Source organism: Ischnura elegans (genome assembly GCF_921293095.1).
Source record: "Ischnura elegans chromosome 13 unlocalized genomic scaffold, ioIscEleg1.1 SUPER_13_unloc_4, whole genome shotgun sequence".
NCBI classification, from domain to species: domain Eukaryota; kingdom Metazoa; phylum Arthropoda; class Insecta; order Odonata; family Coenagrionidae; genus Ischnura; species Ischnura elegans.
The window spans coordinates 5,332,898-5,359,141 of NW_025791660.1; the positions used below are offsets into that span (position 1 = coordinate 5,332,898).

The 26,244-nt window shown below is 36.2% G+C and overlaps 1 protein-coding gene and 1 long non-coding RNA gene across 2 annotated transcripts; both read left to right on the top strand.

Annotated features, from left to right (window-relative positions):
- Window positions 1-9,843, top strand: LOC124173164. Its single transcript, XR_006868415.1, has 3 exons — window positions 1-48; window positions 771-890; window positions 9,807-9,843. It is a non-coding gene; the product is annotated as an uncharacterized LOC124173164 (long non-coding RNA).
- LOC124173134 (zinc finger protein 260-like) lies at window positions 9,838-26,244 on the top strand. Its single transcript, XM_046552642.1, has 4 exons — window positions 9,838-9,932; window positions 12,444-12,507; window positions 23,321-25,088; window positions 26,011-26,244. The coding sequence occupies exons 1-3, from the start codon at window positions 9,864-9,866 to the stop codon at window positions 25,039-25,041; spliced, it is 1,854 nt and encodes a 617-aa protein (XP_046408598.1). The 5' UTR covers window positions 9,838-9,863; the 3' UTR covers window positions 25,042-25,088; window positions 26,011-26,244.

A 26,244-nucleotide genomic window follows, 5' to 3' on the forward strand; every position in this document is an offset into this window, starting at 1 on the left:
GTGTACATTCCTGTGCCAGACTGCTTATTGCCCAGGGACGATAAGTTGGTAAGTTATAATCTCACTCAAAGTGAAAACTAAGTCTAATCACCTTCAGTTTTACAAATTTCTCGGTTGTATGAGGAATGGGGGTGTGTCTGTTATAACTTTAAGTATTTTGTGGGAAGTCAGTGGCATAATGCAATCTTCAGATGTTCTTTCTAGTAGTGACACATGAGGCAGGAAGTGGAACCATGCAAATGTTTTTTCATGCAAGTCAATAGCAGTTGTACAGCATAGATAATCTGTTGACAGAAATGTCTCTTATCCCGTGGAGTGTAATTTTAGATACCCTTGTCAAATCTCTGTTCAAGCCATTAGTGATGGCTCTAACAAGGCTGTCTCTTGATTGCCCTCAATTTGTTCAAGCCATCATCCTCCATTATTTCAACTGAGGAACCATCATAAACTATTGTGGATCCTTTTTATAAACCTAGGTGAGGAATTGATGAAGACAATTCAATATACAGTGGAACCTCGATGTATCGTTCCCACTGCTGTGCCCTTACTGTAAGTGGCCAATACTCTCATTATAACCATGTGATGTTGGTGGCATAGCTCTCCCCTCCCTATTTGGACATAAATGTTCTAGAGTTTTTTCTGTGAGTCGCAAGAATCTCATGAGTATTTTGGCCAGCTGGAGTGGTCTCAATTAAAAGAGGAGTTTTCATTATCAAACGAGGTTATTATTGTTTGGCCTTTATTGAGTGATGCCCATTATTCTCTTCTAGTTTCATGTGAAAGATGAGAGTGAAGACCCTCTGAGTGAAGGGAACTCTCCTGTTCTCGACACGTCACATCCAGCTGGAATCTCAAGTGATGCCTCAGATGCATTGGCCACTGATGACCTGGTGAGTGTACTTTTGCCAAGTGTAATTTAACTTTTCTATGACACAGTGTCATTCCTTCATGCATCATTAATTTATGCCTCTCAGCAGAAACGTATTGCATGTTGCCTTGCCTGTTCAGTCATGAACAACTACAGAAATGCTTTCATGTTTGAATCATTTTAATTAAATGTAATGAACTCATTTGGTGTATTTTTCCAAACTTGCTGCTCAACTTTGCTCACTGAGCAAGTAAGCTCTCTGTCATCTCGGCACTAAGCAGTCATTTGTTATGTGATCATACAAACACAGTTTCACTTCAGTTTACCATGGAGCGTAAGGGGGGATAGTAGGAATTGAGAGTTAAACTGAGAACTATTGACTTAGGTACAGTGAAACAGATTGACCGTGACATCATGATATAGCTGCTAGCCAGATTCAACTACATAACTCGCATTCCTTATGAGAGATTGATGTTCAGGGGAATCAAATTGTTGCATATTTGGATTTTATGATGAATGTGAAGAGTAATTCACTTTGGGGACGAGGGACATGTTAGACCTTCTTTATCATTTTTGAATTGAGTGTTGGACATCGGCGATGCAGGTTGATAGCCAAAAGATATCAATTTTTAGTGATGTTAACACTTTCAATGCTGACCATGTAAAACTCAAAATAATCCCCCTGTGCAGCTTCCGTTTTTCCTCCTCCTGTCAACTGCACAGCAGGATAGACACATGATGCAGGTTGCACAAAGTCGGCTTTTTCCCCGTGCCATGGTTTTCTTCATTTTTTCCGCACGATGTGTCCAAAAAAGTATAAGGAAAATGTATTTGTAATGTTGTAATTGTATTGCTATTGGTATTTTGCCACTGCCATAGAAAATTTGTGGTTCGGATGGATGTACACCCATGCCTCCTATAGCGCAATTTGGATGTAGTGCAAGTTCGTTCCTTGGGGAAACATCGAAATGCAGTGTAGCCTAATCAAAAAACTTTATCACTCTCATGATAACACATGAACTTGCGCTCATTACACATAAAAGTGCTATCATTTTACGCATTTTAATGCTATTGCTTGCCTCAAATCTTCTTTGTTTAAATATTAATTGAAATCCATTGCTGTGCAATGGACAAAAGCATTACTTGTCATTGGGTCTAGATAGTCGGCCTACCGAAGTAATTTATCTCCTCTCCTTAACAGAATGACAATAGTTAATTTAGATCATTAATTATACGTGGAGCTAGTGTAAATGAGTTGTTTTTAAGCAATACGGTATGAGATGTAATTTTTGCCATCATAGATTATCAGGCGATTTACTTCCAGGTAGAGGATCTATGCTAAAGCCTTTGAGGTCATTGGTATTCACGCGGGAGAAATGGAGTAGTGGCCGAATTGTGTATGAATTGTATCAACACATAAAGGGTCTGCTTTAGTTTCAAACACATTGGCATCATTTCCTCCCAGCAGTGGTAGGCCCTTTGTGTCACAGGAATACAGTGCAGTAGTAGGTGGTTTTGATAGAGCCATACAGAGGGAAAACCAAGAGAACAATGGCCAAAAATAGGAATGGGTGTAAAAAAATCAATAAGTTATCAAGAAAAACCATTAACCTTGAAGAGAAAATGAAAGAGGTCAGTTGCTTTGAAAATAGAGATCATCAAAGCAATATTGCGTAGAAATTTGAACTCACGATTATCTCTTTACTGTTCTGCAGCTGTAAATTTTGAATCCACCATTTATAAATGTGTTCTATACTTAGAATCTGATGCATTGTTTCCTTACCTCTGTATTTGAATTCTCAGCTTTGAGCAGATCATTTTTTTGTAGAATGCTCCCTGTGCCTTTACTATTCCAATTGATATTTCTTTCTGGCTTCATCCATCACTGGTTGCCAGACTTTCTGTGGCTTATCAATGAACTGGTTACTCTGCTTTGTGTAGCGTAGCATATCAGTTTGTTTGTAAGGTTAAGAAACATGAAAATCACATATTATTGAAGTCATGGTAAGTAGTTGATTTATACTTCAAAGTGGTGACGTTATCATTTGCTTGTTATTTTTTATCATGGATATATTCCTTTTCCACCTGAAACAACTTCACTGTTTGAAAGCATTGTCTTATACCTTTTCAGCAAATAAGTTGTAAATGGTTCAGTTATTTCCTGGAAAACGAATGATGTTCTACTTAAATTGCATTGCAAATTTTTATTTAGTCCCTGGATGTAAAAATATCTCAAGAAAACACCACTTATAGGTAGGGATAGGAGTTTTCTGGTGGTTTGAGAGGGAGAAAAGCCGCACTTTGAAATTGGAAATTCGGTTCTTTGAAATAGACATTTTGGTGTTTTCTCAAAAACTGCATGTTTAAATATATACTTACATTATTTTTTATTTCGAAACCTAGAAAAGGATCAGTACCATAGGTTAACCAAATGTATCTCGGTTATGTGACACTTCCCTTGTAGCTATGTCATGACTGCAGACAATCACCTCAGTGGTGTAACCGCGAAAGTGGATCTCAGTTTAAAAGTACGTTGTAATACCTGTCGGTAGTGAAATGGGGAATGTGACATGTGTAAAAATTGCAATCTGTTTAGTGTGGTTAGTAATTTTTAATTATTTCTAATATGTAAATTTTAATCTCAATTACTTCTTTTACAAATCCCACTGGATTTAGAATAACATAGGTAATCATGATGATAAAATAAAATGGTTAACTTCCACACACTTTTTTATTAACAAACTACCGACCCGGTTTCGACACGTAGTGTCATTATCAAGGTACCCATTTTGGCTTTCCAAGGTCTATATATACCCTATATCTATATATGTCTATGTCTATATATAGGTAACACTGTAGAGTCAAATCAAGCCACGAGGATAACTGAGAATCAATGCCACTCAACATTTTGCATACTTACACTACATGATCTACTATATTTTGTTTGTTTCAACCTTCAAAGTATACTTCAATAAAAAGTTCTAGAATCTCTTGAGCTAAATGATGACGTCTATCACCCGACACTCTTTTGTATGTAGAAAAGAACCGTTCACAGTCGAAATTTAGGCAAGAAATCCAAATTGATTTTAACACAGCTTTACTAATTGTTGGAAATGTTAGTGACATCCCTAGCAATACTGCTGTAACATCTACCTTTAGCTTTCCAGTTACAGGATTCTTCACAGAAGATTTCAGTTCTTTGTAACATGGCATTACATCAATATCATCCAGTTTGGAACACAAACTTATTCTCTTAATTTTCTGCTCAAGTTCTCAGTGATAATCATTTGGCTGGGTCAAATAGATTGATATACTTACAAAACTGTGAAGTGGGATCATTAGCCCGGAACTCCAGTGGCTTGGTTACAGCATGGGAAGCTGCACTGGACAGGACTGCACTCATTTTCCCCTACTTACTGTCCTTCCACAATCCTCTAGCAGTTTAATAACATTGCTCCCCTAACTCCTTCATGCAATGAGTTCAAGTGCTTGCTGAAATCCCCTAAGCTGCCCATCTAGAATAGGTACAGGTGGCTGTGAGTGTCCTTCCAGAAATGTGGTCATTTCAACAAAGTGTTTGCCATATTCTGTGATGAACATAGCCTGTATTTGGATTGCTTCCTAATCTTCTTATGAAATACTACAGATAAAATCAACCCAGCATTGTCTCTTGTCATATCTTTACTGTGCATAAACCCTACAATGTCCTTTGCTTGTGTTGCAAGATATGCCACTGATTCATACCAGGAGCTCCACCTGGTTAAAAATGGCTGAGGAAATAGTGGCACTTGCTGATTCGGGGTAGGCTGTATTCAGATATGTTTTCTATAAAGGTGCTTCCTTTTTCATGTGTTAAGGAATGGCATCCTCACTTTGGATACTACTTGATGCAAAATATGCAGATCTTTTACAAGAGTATACAGTACTAAATTAAGTTTATGGGCCCAGCACTGAATTATCAGAACATTGTCTGACAACAAATCCTCCATTGCATGAAAACATTTTGTCATGTAGCGAGCAGAGTCGGACACTAATGCTGCTACATTATCGGGTGGTATTTCATGCTTCTTCATTGTGTCTAAAATTGCTCTTGAACATGTTTTTGAATTAGCTGTTTCCAAAGTACACACGTCACCAACTAAAATGTCCAATGCACTATCAAGCAGTTCAACAATTTTTAGCAAGATCACAAAAACATTTTTTCTCTCTTGTCCATTGTTTTATCACAAAAAACTATCAGCTACTTGTCCTTCAGTTGAGTCTTCGTGTTGTATTTTAGATCAGGAATATATTTGTCCCTTAGTTGGCAAATGTAGGTAATTTCTCCAGCACCAGTAGCGAGGTAAAATTATTCACAGCGGTAAATAAAATGTTAGTTTTCCTATGACTATGGAAAGGATTAGAATGCTTTGACTTAACCCATTACCGGCCGAGTAAAGAAATACTTGAAAATATATAATTTTTTCTTTTCAATTGACCTAATAACATGCTAAATAAGGTAAATTGAAAATATGGGCCTTCAAAAAAATTTGCTTATGGTAAAAAAAAAATGTTGCGTTTTCGCAACGTTGGCCGAATCAGGTATCTGTATGCAGTTATGCAACCCGCATTACAATACATTGCCGCCTCATAGGAATATGCTGTTTTTACTGTCGGATATAATCCTATACCTTTTTATGCCACGTATATGACAAATATCGTCATATTGGATAAATAAAATCCTTAGATATTATGTTTCCAACGAGATGTTGTTGTTATTTGACCTAAATCCACTATAAAATAGACATGCTTTACGGTTTGAAAGAAATAAGTCAAAGCGAAAATTTTCTCAGAAGAGCATGTATTTCACATTTTTCATTGACTTTAATTTTATCATTGCAGATTGAATTACAAAAATGAATGGCTAATTATGAAATACTCAAGCATTTTGGGTGCAATGGAACAAAATTTCGTACATTCAAACATGGTTTGGCTTTTACACTGTTTCGGCAACTACTGAATTTTTTTTAACTCTCTGGCCAAATTCGTCCCTTCATGCTTCACGAATCCGCGATGAATGATATGGCCTAACTTTTTCTATGTTTATGGACGCGAATTGTATAGGGGTACGTCATCTACTGACTTATTCACTTCACTTTTTAGATGCGTCCCTGCTAGATACGATTTGGAGTCTACCGGTGAAATTTACTTCCGTTGCATAACCTGTACAATCTCCTAGCGTTAGTGCAAACGCTGTCCAGTAAGTTGATAAGCTAGGACCGTTTTTCCCCTGAATTCTAGTGCGGTAATTTTCATTTGCATTATCAAGTAGGTCCACACCTCCCATGTATTTACTATACTCCCCAATAACACGAATGGTATTTTCTTTTATTAACATGGAATAGTATGGCAAATAATATTTTCTTTTTTCTTCTGAAACTTTTCCCTGTGCCAAATGGAAGCGAAAAACTTGTATTGCTGTCTACAGGGACAATCTATTTATCATTCCATCGAACAATACTAAAACCTTGGGCTTTATCAAATGTTTGTTTTCATGTTCCTCTCGGTTTCACGTCGATGGTTTTATTATATTCTATCAGGCACTCCTCCGTTATACGTATTTACTCGTATTTTCACGGATGGTTCCATTGACAAATAATCCTTTTTCTTTCAAAACAATAAATAGTCTTCAAAATGAAAAGAAGTTATTGAAAAACATACGATGATTCGAGGGATCAGGGATAATCTTGAGAAATTCCAGAATAACACTTGCTTCCAAGTTTAAATGTCGATAGAAGTAATTTTCTATCGCCTGGTTGAACCCTAAAACCGTCTGAATAACATAAGCACCAAAGTTAAAAGCAAAATCTAAAAGGCTTGTTTTAAAAGAACATTTATGCACTGTAGTGACCAAAGTAAGGTACCATTTGCTCATTATTTCAAAATTTATGAGCAAATATTCCGAATTGTAATAATTTTTCTAGTCGTCAAACTGAGGTCATAATTTACAAATCTGTCATTTTTGTCCAGACAGGAATTGTCTGAAAAGTGTAGATTATTTTTTATTAATCTAAATATGTTTTGGTTCAATCATTGCCGACCCATATCTACGCCTTATCGTCTTCATTCACCCAATATCCTGTTGTGGAAGTCGGTGATATCGCTGAATCGTGAAGTAAGGCAGGACTAATTCGGATTGAAAGTACAAAGTTGTGTGTTCCATTCCACCCGAAATGCTTTAATGTAATTCATAAATAATCATTATTTGTTGTAATTCAAACTGTAGTGTTAAAAATGTCAATTAAAAACTGGAAAATACGTTATCTTCTGTAAAAAATATTCACATTGACTCATTTCTTTCAAGCCGTAATGCATCTCTATTTTATATTGGATTTAGGTAAAATAATAGAGCATCTCATTGGAAATATAATATCTAAGAATTTTAATTATCAAATATGACGATATCTGTCAAATACGAGGCATAAAAATGCGTAGTATTATATCTGACAGTAAAAACGGCATATTCCTACGAGACGGAAATATGTAGTAATGCGGGTTGCATAACTGCCTATAGATATCGGATTCGGCCAACGTTGCGAAAACGCAAAATTATTTTCCGGATCTGATTTTCGCTTAATGTTGACTCCCTGACGAAATATAAGCTTTAATATCTGTTAATTGCAATTTCTACGTCCACATGGACGAATAAAAAACTTGATAAAGGGAATAGTTACTCTTAGGAGAAATTATTTATCTTGCTTAACAGAAGACTCGAAAATTGACACATTTTGAGTATTTTTTTAAATATCGAAATACTTATTAAATGTTACTAATGCAATCTCATTAAAAATCAGTTTCAACTTATTTTTATCGAAAAAAGCGAATTCTAAATGAATAAAATTCAATTGAAACTTTTTTTTTGCATTTCTCAATAATGTTGCGTTTTCGCAAGGTTGGCCGTAAATGGGTTAATTAACAAAAAGCTGCTGTTCTCGTATACTTGCCCTCAACGAATTCAATCAAAAATAATTAACAGTAGCGGGTGTAACTTTGTGGAAATCCATAATCGCAGGAATAGAAAGATCAACAATTTTGCTATTTTCACATGGTAATTCTTTGAGACCAACCATGGTTTAGTTACAGCAACCTTGATAATTTTACGCTGCAATGAAACCATGGTCGGTCTCAATAAATTACCATGTGGAAATAGGAAAGTTGTTGATCCTTCTATTTCTGTCGTTCAAAAATGACTTCATGTGCTCATTTTCCAATTTGTAGAGAAGAATGTCAGCTTTGAGAAAGTTTCATACTACCCACTTCCCAAAATGATGAGCAATTTGGTTTTTCATGGCAGCAGTTGATGCAGACAGAGATTGATGCTTGTAACTTTAAAGAATTTCCATACTTACCAAATTTTGCAGCAGTTAGATGCTTCAAAGATTTCCAATGTTTTTCAATCGAGTCTTTCCTTTCCCAAGCTACCTGACAATTGCAGAATTTGAACATTACCATACTTTTATCGATACAATAAAATCCATCCTTTTGATACTGAAAAGCCCTGTCCCTTTTATTAATTTTTAATTCGGCACTACAATAACTCGTCAAAATAACTAGAATCTCTGAGACGCCAGCAGCAATATTTAACAATTGCCACTGAAAAATCAGTTATTTGACAGACATAGCTAAAAGGTAGAGATCCAAACAGCAGATATTCAGGCACGTGCAGCCCATGGGTGCATTCATCAGGCTAGCGCCGGGCTAGCGGACAGTTCTACTCAGAATTTACCACTGAAATCTGATTTTTATGCTCACGGAATGACAACAGTTCTAGGGGCATGCTTCAGATTCCTCTACTAATATAATATTCCATTTGTGACGTTGATAAGAAAAAATTGCATACATTGCTCTTATGTTGTTCAACTCAGAGAGCAAATAGATGGTTATTCCCTCAGAGTAAGGATGTGAGATTGCCATATATTGCCTAGTATTGCAGCAAATCAAAAACACGCGATGCCATCCTCCCGCGATTGTATCGCAACATTTGTTTTGCTATGAGGAACTGCACTCGTCCACATACCTAAGGAATACTCCCACTTGTGTTAATTTTAATCGAATTGAAATCATTCTGTGTAATGTGATGCTTTTTCCTGTGTTTGAAATTATAGTTTCAAATTTTCCCCAAAAAAATAAAAATTCGTATTTTGGGACACAATTTGCGACATTTCGTGAGTTCATAAGTCATTTTCCCAGTCACTTTGGGGTATTTTGTAACGTCTTACCTCTACCAGGACACTTTGTGTCTAAATCCTCAAAATTCATGATGGCTAAATTTTCCCATCCCTACTTATCAGTTGTCCATGCAGAGTATATGAACCTTCATATTTTCCCATTGAAGCTATGCAAGCTGTGTCTTATAAGGAGTTTATATACAGATTTCTCTTTTTTGTTAACTCAGAATGGCCTTCTGTTATATCTTGTCTTAGTAAGTTTAATTTGTTAGTCAAAAGGTTTGATGTCTCTAAACTGAATTACAAACCAAAATGTACACTAAATTTATCCTCCATTATTGACCCTATTTATTTTCCAAGAATGTACATTATTACCTATGAGCTCTGGATTCTCATGCAAATTTCTTTCGTAAAATAAGTTACAGTTACGAATAAGATTTTATCTGGAGTTCTGCATCTCCAGAAACGATTGGCCTGTTGATCATCAGGTGGCTTTTGCAGGTATTTTGCGGTCAAAATAAGAAGTAATAGTTATATAGTAAAGTGGTATTTTTTAAAAAAATATTATAAAGTCATAACATTAATTACCTTAAGGCAGCTTGCAGGTAGTATGAAGAATATATCCATTTCAAACTAACTTTAATTTTATTCGTTTGAGGAATTCTCAAAAAATTGTGTTAATATTTCTGTCTATCAATCATTAATGATGATGATTGGGGTTTATGTTGTAGCCCAATACCTTAACTGCTTCCCAAGGTGAAAAGGTGGATGCTCAGGGCAGGGGAGCCATGGTGGCAGACCCGGACTGGACGCTGGTCGGGACAAAGGAGGAACCATCTCCCGAGGAGAATGCCCTGGTATGTATAGAATTATTGCTATGGAATTTGATGAATTGTTGGAGGAGATTGTGGGCAGAAATTTTAATCAAGGAAAATGCTAGGACATTTAGATTTTTACACAGCTTTAAAGGTAACCCATTTGATTGAAAGTTACTAATAACTCGAATAAGTTTTCTTATCTTAAAAAAGTGGTTTTTTCCTTTTCATGCTGTACATTTGTATTGTAGTTTTCTTGCCTTATAAAATCCTGGGACGGATAAACTAAACCTTATTAGCCCTTCGGTGGGGACGTGGGGCTCATTGGTGGCCCATAGTGTTTCATGTGTTTACTCTTTTTCACATGATGACATAAATTACCTGTGATTGTCAGGAGTTACTCATTATTTTGGTGTCAAATGCCTCACATAGATGCTTGTTATTAACCTGCACATGGTCGGCGTTTAATAGCACACAAAAGGAAGTTGGCATGTATTGGCCATGAGCTAACAGTGTTTGGCATATTTATGCAACTTTTATTGGTACCTCAACGGGTGGCCTACTTGCTTGCCTTCATTGCAAGGGGGTGAGGTACAAACGATCTAAAGCTCTAGCTTTACAAGTGACCAAGCTCAACTTTTTTCCCTGTGGTGAGTAACAAAGAGCCGTACTCCTGCAACGCAAGAGTGTGGATTCCCAGTGTTACTGTTTATTGGAAGTATAGTGACCCTTCTTCAAATTCCTTTCATCTTATTTAGGCTGAGGCAAAAGTATTTACAGACAGTGTAACCTATTTAATTCAAAGTTACTTATGACTGGAACAAGTACATATTCTTATCTGAAAGTAAGTCATATTTTCCTCTTTATTTTGTATTTAATTGTTGTAGTTTCATTGCCTTATATTTTTTCTATGTTAAATCTTGGTACCGATGAAGCAAATATCAATATGATATTTATTTTACTATAGACTATCCAGTGACCAATAAATCATGCCTCATGAAAATGTTTATTTTACAACATGAAATCCCAGGACTGATAATTCATTGCTCATTTAGAAAATCAGGTCTCACATTTCAATCAAACTCTGTAGTGTTGTAGTTCATTGGGAGCTGTCCACAAATCTCCTCCCATATTAGGTTATATAACCAATGGTTTTAAAAGTGGAATGCAGTTCAACATTTATATACCTAATATATTCCTATAGAAATGGTCTCCCTTTAAGTAGGAGCGGTAGCCCGGTGTTTATATCCTAGGTTTGATGTTTACATGTAGCACTTTTCAAAATTTGTTTCTACTTTATATTTTACAAATGTCAGCTGTTCATCATTATCTCCATGATTTTCACTGAAAATTTTACGAGGGGTGTTTTTAAAATAAGTACCATTTTGACATATAAAGCAAGTAATTTTTTTTTCAAAATTAATTTATTCACTTGAAAGGCCATACTTTACTCTACATTTCTACATAATTCCCATTATTATTGAGGCATTTATCGTATCTTGGGACCAGCTTTTGTATGCCATCATCAAAGAAGCTTGCCGCCCGACTAGAAAACCACTGCTTTACGGTCGTTTTCACTTCGTCATCATCGGAATGGCACTGTCCTGCCATAAAGGCTGTGTTGCTAGTGGATTTTTTTACTTGCAGCGATGCAATCAATGCAGCAGCGGACTGTGCGACTGTACAAAAAATGTGCTGCACTGTTCAAAACAAAAGGCGTGGCATGCTGAGTGCATGTGTCGTTTTGCTCCATGATAATGCCCGTCCTCACACAGCCAATCAAACTCAAGACCTTATCACTTCTTTTGGCTGGGAACAATTATACCTCCCTCCATACAGTCCCGTTCTAGTGCCGAGCAAACATTTGTTTATGTACTTGAAGAAACATCTGGCGGATCAGCACCATTGCGATGATGATGAAGTGAAAACGACTGTGAAGCAGTAATTGTCTAATCAGGCGGCAAGCGTGTTTAACAATGGCATGCAAAAGCTGGTCCCAAGATACGATAAATGCCTCAATAGCATTGGGAATTATGTAGAAATGTAAAGTGTGGCCTTTCAAGTGAATAAATTATTTTTGAAAAAAAATTTACTTCTTGTTTTTTTATGTCAAAATGGTAGTTACTTTAAAAACGCCCCTCCTAGTTTTCTAAGTGGAAATATTTTTCTGCAATGCAGTGTCAGATTTTATCCCATTTTTTCATTCAGATGCCTAGTTTCCATTATGTAATTTCAGTTTATTCATTGCCAAAGAAACCTTAATTATTACATGGTATCACATAAACTAAATTGCATCCATTGCAGAGCTATCTAATGAAGATAATATCACAATGCAGGCGGAACATAAATCAAAGACCGTTTACATGTTGAAAAAATGGAATAATATTTAATTCCCTGAAGTGTTGCAAATATTTTTATTTTGTAAGGAAAAAATTTGTGAGGATTTCCAAATTTTGTCGTAATGTGGTTTATAAAAAAGTTTAAATCAATCCTTTCAAAAAAAGTCCTGAATCTCTTTTGGTGCATGATTAATATCTTGATGATTACTTCCAGCCTACTTTAAGTGAGGATGAGGACCCATTTGAGAGTGCAACTACTGCCCATGAGTCTGCATTTGGTGAGTACTCTTACGGGTTGCTAATAACTCTACACTTGGAGGGATTTATGCTAATGTGGAGGATGTATATGTTAATGCTTTTATTTAGCCAACATTTACTGTGACTAAAGCAATTATTGAGAATATGACAGTAGCCCATGAGTCTGCAATTGAAGCAGTGGGTGAGTGCTTTTAAGGGCCGCAAATAGTTGCATACAAGTAAGGCTTAGGTCACTTTCAGATGGCACGGTGCTGTGCTTAAATATAATCTAATGTCCCTACCGATGCCTTCATACCAGTCAAATCATGCGGTGTTCTCCACTGTGCCCATTTCTAACCGGCCAGGCACTGCAGCATCAACAGCGTCAACTGGTCATGAAACTCAGACCGCTTTCAGATGAGAAAACTCTGGATTTCCTTGCGCCATACGGAGAATTTAGGAATGTGGAAAGTGGTCTCTTCTGAAATAGGCCTTATTGTGACTGATTCTGAAGGATGAAGAACCTGAATTAGTCATCCATCCATATTTCCTGTTGTCTTTATTTTAAGTGGTAATTGGATAGGGGAGAAGTTTTATGTTAACTTTGTTTTTTGTAGTCATTGGAATCGTTTTTAATGGTCTTCCCTAACAAAATATTTTTGTTTCACTGAAATTGTTGGGTATGTAAATGAGCAATGGCTAATAATTTTTTTTTATTTTCTCTATTTGGCATTTTTGACGGTTTAAGAGTCACATCAAATCGATAAAAAGAATGCTGCCTTGCTTCAACCAAGCTTGGAGACTAGTTTATTGAAAGGAAAAAATTTACTCTTAGTAGCCACACAACTTTTTTCCAGAAATGCTGGTGAAAAGCGTTGCGAATCCTCAAAATTATATACCCAAAAAGCCAGAATGGAGCATTTTGTTTGAGAATTGGGTATGAAAAGTAAATTTCAGGGTTCATTGAAAATGTAAACATGGAACTTGGTCAAATGAGGACAAATATTAGCTTTGCTTTTGGACCGTTTTGAATTCGTGGAAAAATTAGCGAAAATCTTGAATGAGTGCATTCCTATTCACCCTTTTGTCCTTGGGATTAGCAATGGTGCTTTGTTAGGTTTTACTGACAACTAGGCATGAAGATTCCTTGGAGGAGAAAATATGGTTGACATAATATTAAATTTATAGGTGTGCTCCAGAAATGAAATCAGTATGGCTAAGAAACAGCCGAATTCTTGATATCAATCGAATAATTTTACATTCAATCTGCATAATTCCCTGAAAGGCGTGTGGTAGGGGGTGTTAGGACTTCCGCTGTTCTAACATAAAAAGGATATGCTCTATGGGAATTAGGACTAGTGTTTATCAAAATCCCTTACGGCTCGGGGGAAAAACGAATTCCCGTATCTACCCGCTCCGCAAAACAACTCTTTTAATTTATCGCTTCTATCGGACCTGGAAATATAGTGGGCTCTAATATTTTGTCCTTCGTGTCGCTTTTAAAGAAATCCATTCTCAACTGTTCAAGAAATCTAAGCCTAGCGTGCAGCCTTCGAGTATCCAGTGGCTCCCAGTCCAATTCACATAACATCTGGGTAATGCTTTCTGTACAATGGTAGAGGTTTTTGACGAACCACAAAGCCTTCCTTGGTATTTTTTTCGGTTTGCTGATTAAGTCTTTCTTAGCCGGATCCCATACGCTCGTTGCATTATCGAGGTGCGGTCGGACGAGTGCAAAATAGCACCTTTCTTTTACTTTCTCATCTGAAAATCTTCCCACAATACGCTTGACAGATCATAATTTCTTCAGGGCTATGCGACAAATATTTCTTATGTGTGTTCCCCACAATAGGTTCGAGGTTATCGTTTCTCCCACGCACTTCACTTTGTATGTTGCCTCTATGTTAATACCATCCACTGCATAAACATGGTTATAGATGCACGAATTCAGCAAGAAATGTACCGTCATGTATTTTCTCATATTAAGTTCAAGTCCTCTCTCTTGGCTCCAAAAATGAACGTTGTTTCAGTCCAATGATAGAATGTCATAGAGTGATCACTAATTTCGCGATAGATGACAGGGTCGTCAGCAAAAAAACGTGTTATACTGCTAATGCGGGAGCAGAGTTCATCAATGTATATAATGAACAGCAGGGAGGAAAAATCTATTTTTCCCATAGCCAAAATAATTGCTGAAAGAGAAAGGCCTTTATACGCTGGTGCAAAAAAAAGAAATAAGAGATGAATTCAGAGAGAAATTTTACCTTGCAAAAGCAGAGCAGGGAATTCATCTCTCTTTAGTTCCCAGAAGAATTGACGATAATGTCATACTGACCCAAAATAATAAATTAGTCCTTATTCTTTCTAAAATTCGTCATGATTATGCCATTGATGCTGAAAGGGATAGCCAAAATAAATCTGATATGCTTACATCCTACAACAACTTAAATTGACGTTGATGTAGTGGACGTCCAATTCTGTGCAAAATCTACACTGCAGGACGTAATACAAAATGGCAGCCTTCGGTCATTTTTTTTTACTAACTATTGAAAATTTCAGCTTCCATTGCCCTTGGCATTTTAAAGGTTCATTAAATATCTTCTTAAGTTATTGGGAGTGGTTTTCTGCAGAAGAAAGCTTGGAAAATGATTAACCCTTAAAGGACCAACCTTTTTCCGGTTACACCGTGGCCCAAGGGAGGGTCAAAAAATGTCCACTTATATTTTTTCGTTTTAACTACTCATGAAACAGAGTATATCTTCAACAATTGTGTTTTTACATTGTTAAAACATTTTAAAATTTGTTTATCCAGCTGAAAGTCATAAAATTGCAATAAAAATATTGAAATTTTCTAATCTTTTTAAACTAATCATAAACGAAATTATGGCAAAACTTCTTCACAGAGGTTCCGGGTTTCATGCTCTTATTTGAAAATTAAGTTTCTAAATCATCGATAACTGTGCATTTAAAATAACAATAAGGCATAGTATTTCAAATTTAAGTCAATTTTCAGCAACCGTACTCCAGGAAAACAATTTTATGATTATTTAAAATAAACCTAAAATTTTCCACTCTGTTTTCACCCAGACAGCACACATGCTACTGTATACATTAAATATACGTATACGTAGTGTATAACATGCGTATACAGTAGAAGATACACGTATACTGTATACGTATAAAAACCTTCTACCCACCATCTACCAAATGTATATAACGCAGCAAATGTCCTCCTACCACGCATATACAGTATACGTATACAGTATACAAGACATATATATATACAGTATACAAGACGTATATATGTATGAAAGCAGAAAAATTCCTGCAGAATTCCAGGTTTTCTAGGGAAATTTTACTAAATTCCAGGTCAATCTTACGAGATAAAAGCTATGTATACGAATTTTACAACACTACATTTACTTAATACTTTTAATTAATTCTATAATTATGTATTATCCTAGTTAAAATTCTTACATTTTTAAAAGAAATTATTCACTTATTTAATGAATGCAACACTTGGAATATCAACAAATTTGTTAAAATTGAAAAAGTTATCTAATCAGTGTTTGCACTCATAAAGTGCAATTTAAATTGCAATCAATGCATTTTGAAGCATGCATGTAAGTATATAAAATAGGCCTGAAAATTGGCCTTGCACTGACATATTTCATGTGAAACGAGTTTGAAATAAAAGATTTTAAATTCCAAGCAGGAGCAAAAATTCATGGATATTTTGAGTGACCAAAAATCATGCATATTTCCAGATTCCCAATCACTGAACACCCTGAGTATATTTTTCTTGATTGAGCAAAATCCTGAATGCAGTTGTTGACATGCACTGCTGTATTAAAACTGAAATTAAAGTAGCAAAATAGAAACTAAATCTCTGTTCTGGTGCCAGTGTGTATTTAGTGCAAGCGTGGAAGTACTAGTAAGTACATCCATTTTGTCATTTAGTGTGAGTGACATCTCCAGCATTTCAGAGTGTTTACGTACATTTGAGAACATCCTGTCTAAGCAGCAGAGAGCGTTCATAAACATTATGTAACATGCTAGTGTGTTTTGCATTGTTCTGTGGGAACACTTACCAGTTTGTTTGAGACTTCTTGCTGACAATAAATTGAATAGAGAAAAAATCTGTGAAATTCAGGTCTTACAGGGTCTACAGAGGAAATGGAAAACACATGTGTGCTGTTAAAACAAAATAATTATATTTGACTAAATATTACACATATTTTTACTAATATACCACACAATCTCAGAAATACATAAGAGATTGAATTCATTAGACACAATAAAGGGGCAAAGCCCGGACAGTAAACCACATTTTGTGCTTAATTATCGTCAAGAGGTTTTAGCGGATCCTCTCACAGTATTATTTAATCAGTCTATTCATCCAATGTAAAAAAAACATCTTATCGTATGAGTAAATTCACTAAGCATAGTAAGTTAAAAGTCAATTTAAGAAGTAGTAAGAATTTAGATGTCAAATATAACAAGACAAATATTTTCTGAATATTTTGATGAGTGTTGATAAATAACAAATACCGTTAGAAATGCCTTTATTCAATGTAAACGAAAATAAAGACCAATAGGATCAATATCAATGTTTTTGCCTGATTATCCTTCCTTAAGGTCACAAGAATCCATGAAGAACAAGCTCACTTTTCCTCGTATTTCTTCATCATTGGCAATTTGGAAAATTCTTCCTTACTACACCTGTAAATAATATCACATAAACTTTATTAGAATGTATTAGTGATACATCTAATTTGTCTAGTTAAAGTAAGTCACTTTGTTAAAAAGTAATCTCTATTCATGGGATTTTCCCTTAAGCTATATAAATACCAACATTCAACAAAGGATATTTCGAAAAAATTCCCCATCAGTTCTATATGTAAAAAACGATAAGTTATTCACCTTGAATAATCGAAGTACTGAATTAATTTGAGAATTTAATTCTTAATAATTTAAAACCAATTTGTCTAAACCTAAAGAGTGAAATACCTTCTGATCTCCAACAAATATGATTACATTTTAAAGGAAGCAACACTAATGGCACAACAGCCAATTAAAAAAATGTAAATAACTTTAAATGACTTAATAAATAGTAAAGTCGAGAAATGTTTGTTCACATTCCTCCCACACTACGGTGATTAAATGCGTCAAGCACATAAATAAATTAAAGTTTACGCAAATGCAAAGTTTTTCAATCAATAGAAGATGGATCCCTCAGTCTCAGAAAGTGTGAGAAGGTTGAAAATATTAAGAATTTGCGTTATTTAAAATAAAAAATGTGGCAATGGCAACACTTCTACTTACCCAGATTCTGATGATGGAAGCGAAAGTAGCACTTGAGCGGTTGATAAACTTTCATTGGACAAGTTTCGCAAACAGCAAACACAACACTACAAAGTTAAGTTATAACGGTAATTAATTGCCTAGGTGCAGGTGAAACAAGTAAATGAAGAACTTAAGAGGCTGATAAACTTCGGCAGGATCAATTTCGCAAACGACGAACACAACACAGTGAACGTAACATTATTCGCGGGGTCTTTGATTGTGAAAGCGGTTATGGACGCATTTATGTTTGCATATGTTTCTGTGGAAATCGACTACTGGTGGAATCGACTATCGACGGAATCCACTATCGATAGGTCGAAATCACGGGCGGGAGTCCAAATCTTGGCATTGAAAAAAATTAAGTTTCGCGTTATGACTTGAGGAATAAATTCCGCTGAAAAATATCTTTTTTGTTTCATCGCCTCAGTAGATAAGAAAGCACGATTGAAATCACATTTCGAAGAGCATTTTTCTTGATGAAAATAGGGACTTTTCATGGCAGGATTTTTTTACATCTTAAGGCAGTTCATTGATTTTTTAAATTAATCTGCGTTTCTTAATAACCCAGGCGGACGGAGTTCTTGGGTGTTCCAAACAGAAATGATAAAAAACTCTCCAGCACCGTTATCAGCCTCCTTCATTTTTGCCAGGGCTGCCTGAAGCCAACCGGGGAAAATAAATTCACTGATGAATCAGTTTAAAGATATTAAATGAGACGACGTTTTTATCCAATGAAACCAGAAGGAGAATAAGAAGAGAGTAGCGGCTCGAGCCGATACCTCGCTGCCGTGAATGACACCTGCCCTTTGCGAACAGGTCCCACTCCATGTTTTCAGGGAAGAGTTAGCTGGTAAGGTTTTCCAACTAAATTCCAACAGTGTTTTTCACGTGACACCATCACGTGGACTACCATTCGTCCGGCTCCTACCCTTCCACATATTTGGCGTGAGTGGCCCTTCCTGAGGTAATTTAGATTTATTCCTGTCAGTGTAGCTCTTGGGGTCATAGGAGCACGCAAGTAACGGAAAGGTTTTAGCCCATTGGAAAGGACGCTGTGTATACTGAAGGCTACATATGGAAATAGTATACGGACAGAGTAACCTTTAAAGGGCACTAATTGTTTACTAATGGCTACACAGTAGCGGATACAGAAAAAAACTCTAGAGGGGGGCGCAAAAGATATCTTGACCAACCTTTACTTTTATCCTAAAAAAATAATCAAGTCAGATGCAAAGTTTAAGAAAGTGTTATTTGAACTGATTACACGCACATAAAATACAAAGCCATCTTATGACATAAAAAAGTTAAAATTGTAGTCCTGCAATGTTTGGTTATGCGGGCGGCCAGGAAAGGGTTGGGGGGCGCGCCTCCCATATGCATCCGCCACTGAGATTACATATGGAAACAGTATATGAAAGGTATACATATACCTCTCAGATACTGTTTCCATATGTAGCACATACGTATACAGTATATGAAAGGTATACAGATACCTTTCGTATACTGTATACGTATACGCTTCAGGATACTGTTTATGTATACTTAGAATCTAAAACATGTATACAGTTTCTCAAGGAAACAGTATACACCTGGTATACTTACGGTATATGTATACCGTTACCAGTGTGCTGTCTGGGCAGTTACCTAATTTAAAAGTATATGATACATCATAATACGTCTCCTAATTAAAAAAATTATGTTCTACATTGTTCGTAGTATTTATTTATCATTAACCATATCATTATGATAAAGTTATAAAATGATTAACATTAGCAATCACTAATGAATAATCAACTCGAATCTTCTGATAAGGCAGCATTATTGCCTTCGTATTGTATACGTTAGTTTTTATGCCATGTTAACCGCAATTATAACTGTTACATATAGTACATATAATCATAGTTTTTATAATTTGTTTGGTTTTTCTCTTTTTGATGTGAGTGCGTTGCTGCACGCGTGGAAACTTCCTGTGCCAATTACTTTGACAGCAACATATGACGGCTGTATTTTTCTATCCGCGACCCCTTCCATCATCAATAAAATGTGCTTCTGTAAATCTATTGTCTTTTTCAACTAATACTGTATTGTGGCCGCATAAGTTCAAGGCCTATACAAAGGCCTATAACAAATATGCCTATATGATGTCTCCTTTTAATTTTTTTGATATTTTACTGAGGAAAATGATTATAAAAAGAGAGAATCCATTTAGGGCAGCAATGTCGATTAGTGCAAAGAAGACAGGTTGGCCGACTTCTTGTAGATCTTTTGGTGGAATACTTGCATAGCATCTGATCAATAACATCAACAACTCCTTTGGTGTTGTAGTAGAGCAAGTTTACGTCACATTTATTTTTGAAACAATTATTGACATTTATATCGGATATGAACAGATTTCTATATGCTGTGTGGATAGAGAAACGATATTTTTCTTAGGCTTCTCTTTGGTGATGAATGATAAGAGTCACCGGTGGACTCCCAGATCTCGGGTCTGTAAATTCAAACAAACTTGAAAAAATCTTCTGACTAGCTGTACCCTTCGATTGTTCAGGAATACGTTTTCTGTTACTCTGCATAGTTCCAACCATAGTGAATCCATAAAGTTCTTCTGTTGGCTCCACAGAATTATAGTATCTACACATTGACACATTTTCCCCGGAATTCATGATTGGAACCACCAGGCGTTCACTATTTCGTTTGAACCTATGCTTGTTGATGGTTCATTATTTTCTCAGGCAACAATTTCCATGTTGATCACATACCTCTCATAACAGTTGGTGAACATTCTTATAAGTATCCCATACTACCCTGGTGATTGTTTCATGAATACTATAAACCTACACCTTCCCCTAAACAATGATAACATTTCATCAACTATCATATCAACGAACATATCGGGTTCACAAATGTAATATTTGGGTGATATCCCATTGACCATTTGGAATACCGAAAAATAAGCGCAACTTTGTCTTTTCATCTTTGTCTTTCCTCAAGTAGACTTTTCATCAAATAAGGCAATAGTTCCTGATATCAGTTTCAACTCTTCGCAGCAATATAGGAGGACATTCCAAATCTTTGTAACCACCAATCATGTAATTCTAACTTGCTATCACCGTTTGCGCCGAACAATATCAAAATTCCTACGAAGGATTTTAGTTCTACCGTATCATTTTTAGACTTTAAGCTCGTTCTGCTTCTTCATTCGTATGCCGTAAAATCATGTCAAGAATTTCAGGGTCGAAATTTTTTCAAATGGCTTGCACATATCCTTTTCCTTACCAGCAGGTGGTAAACATTGCTTTTTCCGCAATATATTTTGAATGGTTCGCCTAGTCGCGCGACGAGGATTACTCAGGTTTTTCCTTGCCATTTTTGCAACGTACTCGATATCTTCCTAGCTGCCTTATTCCCTACAAAAGTCACTTCCTTCACCTGCCTTACTGTCATTATTTGAACTGATTTCACTAACGTGGACTACAGTATCACTCAATTCTTCATTACTGATTTATTCTGTGTCACTTGTAATTTCCAATTCTCATTACACGTCACTCTCAGTCAAGTAGATAAGCAGATAGGAAAACTTTTGAAAGATATAAACCCTTTCATTCAAAAGCCACCGCATAGTAGCTCTAGATGTCAACATGAGGACCAAAATTTCACAGGAGCTTTGCAGGTAGCATGCCATGCATCGTAAATGCTCACCGTGTGATAGGTAATTTTGGGATTGTATCCTGATTGTATAAATTACATTATATTGTATACAGATTGCATCTTGAATGGCCAGAGTTCAAATCACGCGGCAGCTGAGGGTGAGGGTGAAGGTATTGAGTAAATTAGCCGGTGTGTCATAAATTTAAAAACACTAATATCACGGTAAGAATATGAGCTAGTTCTTGTTGCACTCATATTTTCGCATCAATGACATTCCAGTTTGATATGAAGGTAAAATACTTCGAATTCTTGCGAGTCTGATTAGATAGGTAACCAAAGTGTTTCCGGGGTATGCAAAAATTCATTTTGTAAAAGATGCTTCATGAATGGCTGGATAGAGCTCTTTGCGCCCTTTCCTGTTCATGAATGAATAAAATAAATACAGTGAAAAGGTTTTTGTGAAAGTATTATACAAGGAATGACTTCAATATTCAAAATTTCAGAAGGGTACTCAGTAGCTTTATTTCGATGTAATGTATCAGTTTATAATTCTGCCAAGCAGAGCCTATAAGAGTAAGCAAAGTGAATAGAAACAGAGAGTAATTATTTATACATGCAGTTCAAAATTTTTAAAGAAAATTAATCAATATGTAAGATAAATAGATTGAAAACTTTTTTTTTTACGAATTCTGATTTCTTAGAATAGAATAATAATCGAAAGTAAGTAAAGTAGAAATTTGTGAAATAAAATCAAAGTAATTACATCCCATAGTTTAAATACATAAATGCAATATGGAGCCTATTGTTGAATTAAAATAAACGTTAATACTTAATTTAAACTAATTAAGTTATAAATTGTAATGCCAAACAAAAATATTTGTCACATTACACGATTCCATTCGGTCGAAAAATATGTCACAGGTTGGACCAAGGGAGGGTTACTTTGTGTCCACCACGTATTTACGCTCTCCTAACGTTGTATGAACAAAATTTTCCATACACATCAAGATGTATTTATCTTTTTAAACCTATATTTGACAATATAACGAAGTTATGAATCTGTATTGGGTAAATGAGTAGGTACTTAAAATATCGAAAAAAGAAAAAGGTGGACATTTTTTAGCCCTCCCTTGGTCCTCTAAGGGTTAAACTGCAAATAATGAAAAAGAGTGGAAATGCTACTATCCCAACACAAATAAGAGCTCAGGCTTGCGTGCCATACTTGGAATATCTGCCCCCAGTGCCGCTCCAAACCATAGCTTATCTCATGACAGTTGGGTATATTTCACTCAAGGGAGTTTCTTTTGTCTGTTTGTTCATTGCTTTTATCTTTAAATTTTTAATTACCTCTATGAAAACTAATCCAGGAAAAATTCAAAATAATTTTTGTAGATACTCATCTGTAGTACCACAAAATTTATTGTGATTGGCATTGTTAGGAACCTTTTTAATTTAGAAAATATTCACCGATCATTAAATATTCGATTGAAAAGAAAATATTTTTCCCTCTTTAAAGGACTAATTCTGAAAGGGGTATAATTTTATTCTTTTCCTGCAATTGGAAGTCATATGTGTGATGCGTATGTGTGTGCTTGATTATTTGTATACGTATCATTTTAACCCATGATTTCGTCTTTTTTGTTCTACTACACCCCTGTTGCCCTCGTCATTTTTATGATATGTGTTCTTTTCCCCTCCATTCATTTATATCGAGTCCCTTGGTTCAAGTCCAAGTTGGGCAGCAATTGTACCACCTGACTTGTGCATTTTACCATCCATTCAATGGATTTTAAATAGAAGATGATGTAGTCTTAAATTTCATGGCTGACTGTGTTAATTGCTATTTGAACTTTTCTCTAGGGGTCCCGACTGCCGAAGCAATGCCCGAGGAAACAACATCAACTTCATATGTGCTTGCAGAAGGAAATCTAAAGAATCATTCAATTGATGAATGCATTGGTCCCACACCCATGGCGACACAAGTTATTTCCAAGGCTGGAACATCCCATGAAGAGATAGGAAAAAATCTGATAGATGAAGACTTGGGAAAATGTGGTGCTTCTGGTACTTATGAGGTAACAAGTTGCTCAATTCTTGATGACAGACAATGTAATAACAAAGACATTGAATCACTTAAAAGCAGCAGAGGTGGAGCCGCAATGGCTGTTGTTGGGGAGAAAAGTGGTTGTGATGCCCCAAATACCTCGCATAACCTTAGTTTTATCAGAATAAGTAGAAATGACAGAAGTGGCTGTGAGACCATCATGGGAGGCAATGAGAAGATACTTAATCGCTTGATCAATAATCCAGGGAACGGTTACAGTTCAAACGAAGATTCATATAATTGTTTGAACTGCAGAGATGTGTTCAACAACAAGAAGGATCTAATGAAACACATGAAAATTCATTTTGTTGCTCGTAATTTTGATGCTGCAGCAGAATCATCAATCGTAGATGTGTCTCTGGAAGCACTTCCATCAAGCGGACACAGCAGTTCTTGCAAGCCTACCACCTCAAAGGCTTTAAGTAGGCTGCATAGGAAAAGACTAGAGCCTATGCCAAAAGGAAATGTGCTCATCAAGGAAACCAGTGGAGGAAAAGTGGATGAGAAAAATACAAGACAATTGACGAGAAGTTTTACTCTGGAAGAGAAATCAACTTCACAGAGTTTATCTTCAATGTCATCTAGCATTAAAAATCTACGCAATCCAGTGGGTTCGAGAAAAGAAAAGAGACTATATTCATACAGCGAGTGCACTGAGTCCTTCACTCAGAAAAGGGACCTCACCGTACACAAACTTACACACTCAGGAAGGAAAAGATATTCTTGTAGCACTTGCAGCAAGTCTTTCACTCATAGAGGTCATCTCGACATTCACTCGCGAATACACGCAGTAGAGAAGCCTTTTATATGTAAGGTGTGCAGTAAGTCTTTCTCCAGGAAAAACAATCTCGACGCTCACGTACGTAAACACCCAGGAGAAAGGCCTTATTCATGCAACGTGTGTGAAAAGTCTTTCTCGAATAAGAGTAACTTAGTTCGACATGTACGCACGCACACGGGAGAGAAACTGTTTTCTTGCGACAAGTGTGAAAAGTCTTTCTGGAATAAGAGTGACTTAGTTAGACACGTACGTACGCACACGGGAGAGAAACTGTTTTCTTGCAACGAGTGTGAAAAGTCTTTCTCGGATAAGAGTAGTTTAGTTAGACATGTGCGCACGCACTCGGGAGAGAAACCATATTCTTGCAACGAGTGTGAAAAGTCTTTCTCGGATAAGAGTAACTTAGTTAGACATATTCGTACGCATACGGGGGATAAACCGTATTCTTGTAGCATTTGCGGCAAGTGTTTCACTCAGAGTGGTCATCTCGACAGTCACATACGATTACACTCGGGAGACCAGCCGTATATCTGCAACGTGTGCAGCAAGTCCTTCATTCAGAAAAGTCACCTCACCTCACACATTCGAACACACATGGGAAAGAAGCCTTATTCTTGTAGCATTTGCTGCAAGCATTTCACAAAAAGATGTTCTTTCGACACTCACATGCGTTTGCATACGACAGAGAGGCCTTAAATCATGACACGAGTGTGAAAAGTCTCTCTCGAATAAGAACCACTAAAGCCCGTATGACACTTGCCAATTTATTGGCCAATATATTGGCCAATAAATTGGCCCAATATTGGTAAAAATATTGGGCTTTACGCATCGTATGACACGTACCAATATTTACACCAATATTGGCCGTTATAGTGTTCTAATACCCCACTAGAGAACGCCATATAACACAAAATGACAAAAGAGCATCTCAAGACGCAGGTTAATTGCCAATGAGCTACAGAATGGGAGGTGGCATAATAATTGTAAATTTAATAACTATTTCGAGGGGCTGCAAAGATATTCTCGAATTGCTCGAAATTTCATTCGGGTGAGTTCCTTGAATGATGAGAGATAGGCAATATGGTGATCTCATAGGTGAGCCAAGATAACTTAGCGGCTCGTTTTGGCTGGAATATGTTCATCGAATAAACAGAGATTGTGTCATCAATTGGGACTTTCACCCGAAACTTTAGCGCTCAAATCATGAAAAATAGTTTAATAATTGTAAAATAAACAAAATATAGACGCTATCGAGGAGAAACACGACGTTTTTATTCATTACATATCCGAAATGTTATTTCCGAATTACCCACTTTAGACAGTTGATGTTTGTGAATTTATATTCTCTCAAAGTACACATTAATTATTTGAGCTATTTCATGGGTTGCTATGCTTGTAAAGTTTTTATATATGATATTAAAATTCCGAGGTGAAATGTTTTGCAAAGAGCTTCTAGTTTTGGCCACTAGGAGTCGACAAGACTGAGTTCTGATTGGAGATTGGCCTCGAGAAAATAGAACCTGTTCTAAATTGTAGATTGGCCAAGAAATTGTGCCCAATATTGTGAAACTGAGATTGGGCTAGAAATTGGCGTGTGTCAGTGGGTACACAATCCAATATCCAATGGATTGGCCAATAAATTGGCAAGTGTCATACGGGCTTAAGTGACACATTTTCGTATGCACTCGAGAGAGAAGCCTTAGTCGTGCAGAATGTGCGAAAATTCTTTTTACAGAAGAAGCTATGTGGTGGTACCCATGCAAACGCAAGCACCTTCTTCACGCAGAATCTACAAAAATAATCTTTCACTAAGAGTCACATGCGAAACAACACGTAGGAGAAACCCTACACGTGCGGCGAATTAGAGTGTCCCTCTCCACAAAGAGCCTCTTTGATATT